The sequence below is a fragment of the Zea mays genome, chromosome 1 (assembly GCF_902167145.1).
Source record: "Zea mays cultivar B73 chromosome 1, Zm-B73-REFERENCE-NAM-5.0, whole genome shotgun sequence".
Lineage (NCBI taxonomy): Eukaryota > Viridiplantae > Streptophyta > Magnoliopsida > Poales > Poaceae > Zea > Zea mays.
The window spans coordinates 301319806-301326996 of NC_050096.1; the positions used below are offsets into that span (position 1 = coordinate 301319806).

Genomic DNA, 7191 nt, shown 5'->3' on the forward strand with positions numbered 1-7191 from the left:
AAAATTAAAATGTATAGTTATAAAATAATGGTAATGCATGAATATTATTACCAACTAGATCCGCATAATAACATGGTATGTAAAAAATGATAGTTTACATGTAAAATAAAATGAAATTCATCAAACGAGGTATGAGACATATTTAAATCTAATCATACAGGAAAGGTATTGGTGATGATGTAATACAACTGAAGGCATAAGTATTATATAATATGTTGCATAAATTAATCTATAAAAAATATAAAACTAAATGAACTTTAGTTATGCATTATTGGTGAGCTGAATAATGTAAGTGAAAAAGAAGCATAACTATTAGTACATTCATGCTGTGGATCATGCTTCGTCGCAGCCCTTAGAACTTTGTCTATCATTTCTCCAAATGCCTCAGATAGTTCAATCTGCTTGGACACAAGCATGTGATGGCTTTGTTGAAGAGAAGCGCAGTACTTGTCAACCTGCTTGTTATGCGCATCAAACAATGATTCGAACATTGGACGATGCTGGGTGGGTAGACAATTTAGCTTGTTGGCAATCAAATATTCGATGCGTGGGACATATATGTTGAATATCTCAGAAATCGGCCGTTCAGGAGCAATAACATAACAATTCTCTGTGCGGCTACGAAACTGTTTAAATCCCAGTGATAACTGTTAGCGTGTATTGGAACTATAACATCTGTATCAACATCAAAACAAATGTTAATGGCTAACCTCTCCATCACCAAATGGTTCTCCAGGTTGGCGGGAGCCACGTCTGTTAGCCCTAGTCAAATCTTTTATTGTCTCGTTGTCAAAAAACTTGTTCTGAGGTGACGCATGGTGGTGTAAATGGTCAAGGTAATATATCTAAGAACCATATAGACAATAAGCATAAAACTTAAATATGTATGTAATAAATGATTATGTATGCAAATATAAAAATGTTTGAAGTGCATATATGTGGTTGTTAATCAGAAAGTAACTTACAAGAATGATGAGGGAGCATCCATAAACTGTTGCAGTTATGTTTGTTGTGCTCCTCCTGTGCAAAGGACTAGCAGCATCACACAGATCAGTATAGAATAATTGACATCAATCAATATCGGCCATGTGGTCCATATTTGTTGTCATTAGGAACTCATTGTTGGTAATACCCCATGAAGCAGATGGGAACAGTAGCCGATTGAATGAAATCAGAAAAAAGCATCTGATGGATAGCTCATCGTCATTCCCCACAACTAGCATGTCCTGTAGCTTAACGACATCAAACTCATCTTTAGATATGTTTAGATCCCGTCTCAGTTTTGTAGCAGCATCAATTTCACCATACCAATCAGTGAATTCCCTGCCACCTCCAGCGCTAGGCAAACCCAATATGAGTCGAACCGTCTCTTTTGTGATTTTGAATTCTTTTCAGCACCTGGGCATATTGTCTTATCCATCAACCACCTAATAAGAGACCTGCTCTCTAATGCATCCGTACGCAAATAAAAAATACTTTGGAATCCCAACCTAGCAACAGCGTCACGCTGCCGATCACTCATTATCCAAGTCAACACAAGGACATCATACGAGATGCATTGGATGTTCAACTTCTGCTGGAATAAATGGATAGGTATTATTACACAGTGGATAGATACTATTACAAAGAATGAGAATATAATTGTACCTATAGTAATTATCGGATGGTTGTAAATAACTATAGTGTAACAACACTAACAAACAAGCATACCAAATCATATTATAGAATGTAACAATTGGGTATTACAAAAGCATTGATTGTGCACCCAAAATAACAGCTAAACAAAAATAAATATATGCATAGTACCTGAGATCTTCTGGGCGTCATCTGTTTAGGTGAACTTGTTTTCATAATGTTCTTTGTCTTCAAATCAATAGCAGACTTTGAACTGCTTGACTTAATGGAAACTTGTGGGGGTGGGATGTCCGTGTTCAATACCCAAGACTTTTTCTTTGGATGGTTAGTTACTGAACTGGAGGGTGCAGCTGATTTAAAAGTGTGCTTCAATGTTGGAGGAGGCATAAAATCGTCGTCAGACGATGCGGCTGGTGTTGCAGGATGACTTTTTTTCACCCAACAAGCTAGCGCCTTTCTACATAAACGAGTAACTGGTAATGGCGGCTGAGGATCTAGCTACAGCTTGGTCTGGGTATTATCAGCATGTTGGGAGGAGCTGCTAGATCTTATGCGTCTAGAAATATCAACTGAAAACAACTCTTGGCTTGATTCAATAGTTAATCTTTTTGGATTCGATGGAGGACGATCAACAGACTTCGTGATTCAGCAAGCATTGTAACTGTTGACAAATGACTGAATTTAAGGAAAATGGTGTATGAATACATATATGCCATGACCATTTTGCATAGTGTATATAACTGTATTTAATTAAACTACCTTTTCCGGTTACATGCCATAACAGTTAGGAACCATGTATAAATACAATCATAAATATTACCTAACTAGTTCATATAAGTGCAACTAATGCATAATAAAAAATACATATTTTCATCAACTGAATATACAAATAATTAAATAACTAGTTCATATTAAAATACACATTGTGATGAGCTTGAAACATGGATAAAACTGTGTCGGTCTTAAAAATTAAAATGTCATATATAGCTGTATCGATGTGCATATATATCATAAACTGGGGATGTAAAATAAAATCGACGAAATGGGTTGTTTTTTAAAAAATAACCGGCTCGATTGGAGAATGTGGAGACGGATTAAAATCACACATAGCTACAACTCAGGAAAAGATGCGAAATGACTTCACATCGAGAAAAATACCTCAAACGGCGACGGTGTCCTTGAAGTATTTGAAGGTCGAGCGATACCGCGGATCTTCACGAACTGCAATGGCTCTTCAATCGGGGCTCCAAAACCGCAGAGTGATGCTATGGGTGATTTTTTGAAGATAACGCGCCCGATTGGAGAATGTGGAGATGTATTAAAATCACACATAGCTTATAACTGAGGAAAAGATGCGGAACGACTTCAAATCGATAAAAATACCTCAAACGGCGACAGAAACCTCGATGTGTTTGAAGGTCGAGCGATACTGCGGAACTTCACGAACAGCAATGGCTCTTCAATCGGGGCTCCAAAACCGCAGAGTGATGTTGCGGAGATGAATGGCAGCGGCGGAAGTCGAATGGCCAGTCGCCTTGGTCGGACCGCCTCGGTCGCCAGGATTCAGTGGTTTCCTTCCTGTTCCGCAGAGACAGTTGGTAGAAACCCTACCTTCTCGCGCGGGCTTATCGGCCGTGGTTGCGCGAAGACAGTTTTAGACGGTGTCAAACGAGTGGGGTCGCGTGCGTGGCTAACAGACGTGGGTGAGGATATGCTGACCATGTTTGGTTCAACCGGGGGTACATTGACTGGCCTGTGCTTCCTCTATTATTGGAAGACTAGGACTCTCTCTCTATATATATATATATATATACACACACACACAATCCAAGAACCTGTCTGGGAAGATTATTCATCTTTCGGGACACCTAGTTTGGGTCATTATATGACAGCATCGCAAATGTCTTGTGTATGTAACATTTTTTACTTTGGAACCGCTAATGCTCGGTTAAGAAGTGGGGACACGTGTGTGTTTCCTCCTTTGCAGCCAACTTTGATGACATCTCAAATACTACTGAAGTAGTATTCGTATACAAGGTGAAACATCCATGTGGAACGTGCAAAACTAAAGGCTTATTTCTCCACCATTAAAATGCATGTTTTCTAAACTAAAGATGAAGCATCAGACATTCAATTCCAGACTTGTTGTAAGTGAAATTCATCAGTTTGATCTATTTAGACCACTTGTCTGAAGGATTATTTTTCGAGCGCTGGGTGAACTTCATCTAATATTGGTCTTATTTTTATGTTATGACTAGTGAAAATGGCAAATACGTCTTCTTTTAATGTTATGGCTAGTGAAAATGGCAAATACGGAGTACTTGTTAGCAGCAGCATCTTATAAACATCCACATGTTATGACTAGCGCATTAGACATTCCAAAGATGAATGAAAGATGATCTAATTTAGACCACTTGTCTGCACACAGCTGACTGCAAAACATTCACTCAAAGCATGATTTGACAAATTAAAGGCACAGATGAACTTTGTTCATCAATCATGCTTCTCTCTGTCAGCGTTTAAACAGGTAATCAGAAAATCACTCATGAGTTGAATAATAGCGTTTACCTAGCTATGAGTGATCAGAACTCAGAAACAGTAGAGATTATGAGCAAGCAGAGAGTGCTATGAGTGATCAGAACTTAGAAAGCAAGTGATAGTATTAAGCATCTAGAGAAGAAGACCAGTTGTAATAAGTGAAAATTTACAGTTCCGTTGCCTGAAGATGATTTATTTTAGACCACTTGTCTGAACATCCTAGCTGTTTAGATAGGATGTTTGTATGCTGCACAGCTGCAGCCTAAGTGGAAGGTTAAATGAATTCTGGATGTTCTTCATGTTATAACTAATGTCTCATTTGGTTCCGATGCTCACATCTGGTTCAGTGTTGGAATCTGGGACCTTCCCCGATCCTCATTGCCCCTGAAATCTGATTAGCATGACTTATTTTTTGCTACAATTTCTTTGGATCTTTTTCTTTACATCCTACTAGAACTTGATGCACCTTTAATTGAGGTGTCAGCAAATCCTGGGGATCATTTGCTTGCAGTGCCAAGTTAGCGGTATTTGTATAGGTAAACCCTCTGTGAATGAATGCAGAATTCAGGTTATAGGCTGGATGCGATGTGAGCTTTAAAAGAGATTGCTTTTTAACAAACTGAACACCTGCACTCACAGGTGCTACATAAATAATATGATTTCATTTAGTCGAGTCCTGTATGTTCTAAAATATCCTTAAGCCCTGTGCTAGCATCTTGTGTTTGTTCTATTTCAAAGATGGTTTTTACTGTTCTTTGCTGTATTGCTTCTATGCATATTCTTTAGAGCCGTGTGTTAACTTGTGCTATTGTGCATTGCAGAAGCTAGAAAAGGCGAAAACCGAAGATTGAAAAAGACCAGCAAGCAGTTTTAGAGAGCAGATGAAAGGCGGGCATTTTTGTTGATGTCTTATCTTTCGTGTCAATTGTGTTTTTGCTTGTCCCGTAGACCTTTCAGGATATCTGGAGTGTATCTTCAAGTATGTGATATATATATATACGATTCAAGAACCTGTCTGGGATGATTATTCATCTTTCGGGACACGTCCTGTTTGGATCATTATATAACAACATCGCAAATGTCTTGTGTATGTAACATTTTTTACTCTGGAACTGCTAATGCTCAGTTAAGAAGTGGGGACACGTGTGTGTTTTTCCTCCTTTGCAGCCAACTTTCATGACATCTCAAATACTACTGAAGTAGTATTCGTATACAAGGTGAAACATCTGAGAAAGCATGTGATAGTATTAAGCATCAAACATTCTAGAGAAGAAGACCAGTTGTAATAAGTGAAAATTTTCAGTTCCTGAAGATGATTTATTTTAGACCACTTGTCTGAAGATTAATCGAGGAGATGTCATATATAACACAAGTGACTGCAAAGATTCACTCGAAGTATGATTCCACAAGCCACAAAGCTCTATAATCTGGATAGGATCCTTCACGATACACTAGATCTGATGAACAATTATATACATTAATTCCCATTGCTTCATACAACATCATCTTAATTTCCTGTCAGCATCTACATAGGGTAATCTCGAGTTGTCGATATGAATAACATCAAATAAAGTAAAACAACCATGCATACTGTGAATCTCCCTGTCAAGTGTTTACAATCAGTAGATTTTTAAACGGACGGCACGGTTCTGCTGCTCTGGCTCTGCTCGGCCGCCGGCTCAGCGCATGGTTGCTGCTGCTGCGGCAGCCCCTGCTCCTCATGGTCTCCCAGCATCAAGGTGGCGGCGGGGACCACCTGCACCTGCACGTCGCTGCTCTGCTCGGCCGGTTCAACGCATGGCTGCTGCTGCAGCGGCAACCCCTGCTCCTCATAGTCTCTCAGTATCTCTAGGAAACCTTTCCGATAGACATTGTTGAGCCAGTCGTCGAAGTAGTCGAGCTCCGCCACTGCTGACTCAATGCGTCGACTCTGTTCCTCCTCGCCTCCGGCCATCAGGGGATCCCCGCCTTGTTCATGACCATGAACATAGCAGGGCATCAAGGTGGCGGCGGGATCCACCTGCACCTGCACGTCGCTGCTCTGCTCGGCCGGTTCAATGCATGGTTGCTGCTGCAGCGGTAACCCCTGCTCCTCATTGTCTCCCAGTATCTCTAGGAAACCTTTCCAATCGACATTGTTGAGCCAGTCGTCGAAGTAGTCGAGCTCCGCCTCTGGTGACTCAACGCGTCGACTCTGTTCCTCCTTGCCTCCGGCCATCAGGGGATCCCCGCCTTGTTGATGACCATGAACATAGCTGGGCATCAAGGTGGCGGCGGGGTCCACCTGCACCTGCACGTCGCTGCTCGGCTCAGCGCATGGCTGTTGCTGCTGCTGCTCCTCCCCATCGACATTGTTGATGTTGAGCAAGTAGTCGACGTTGGACTTGCCCAACTCGCCTCCGACCATCCGGGGATCATCCATCGTCGGGTAAGCAGTAGCACCGGTGAAGATGGCGCCGGCGGGGTCCTGCATCTGCTGCACCTGCACGTCGCGGATCACCTTGGTTGGCGGCGCCTCGGGGTGATCGCCTGTCGCCGTCCTCTTGGTATTGCATTTCTTCTTGGCCAGAGACGAGGACGAACGGTGCACCTTGCACAGCACGTGGTCGCCGCCGCCGCCCTGGGTGTCGTCGTACTCGGTCATGTGCCATCCCATCCTGTCGAAGCGATGGCGATGCCGACCCGACGTCCCCTCGTCCTCCTTCTCCTTGCGGCCGTAGGATAAGCTGCAGAACGTGGCGCCGGGCAAGCCCTCCACGGGCTTCGGGCCAGTCTCCGAGTGCCAGCACGTCCCGGCGGTCTCCACCGCGCGCAGCCTGTGCCCGCTGGCCCTTCCCACGCCGTTCTTGTATCGTTTCGGACAGTATAGGTACCACTGCCTGTTGTACCCGTCCTCCGTCACGTCGGTGCCCGGCACCGGCTCCAGGCCGGCGACCAGCTCCTCAGGAGCAGCGGTGTACACGTCCACGTTGTGGATGAAGGCTTTGTCGACGGTTCCGGCGCGGAGGCCGCGCAGGA

The 7191-nt window shown here is 42.9% G+C and overlaps 1 protein-coding gene across 1 annotated transcript; it reads left to right on the forward strand.

Moving 5' to 3' along the window:
* Positions 1 to 6412: 6412 nt before the first annotated feature.
* On the forward strand, positions 6413 to 6898 carry LOC103644264 (uncharacterized). Its single transcript, XM_008667470.2, has one exon. The coding sequence runs from the start codon at positions 6413 to 6415 to the stop codon at positions 6896 to 6898; it is 486 nt and encodes a 161-aa protein (XP_008665692.2).
* Positions 6899 to 7191: the final 293 nt, after the last annotated feature.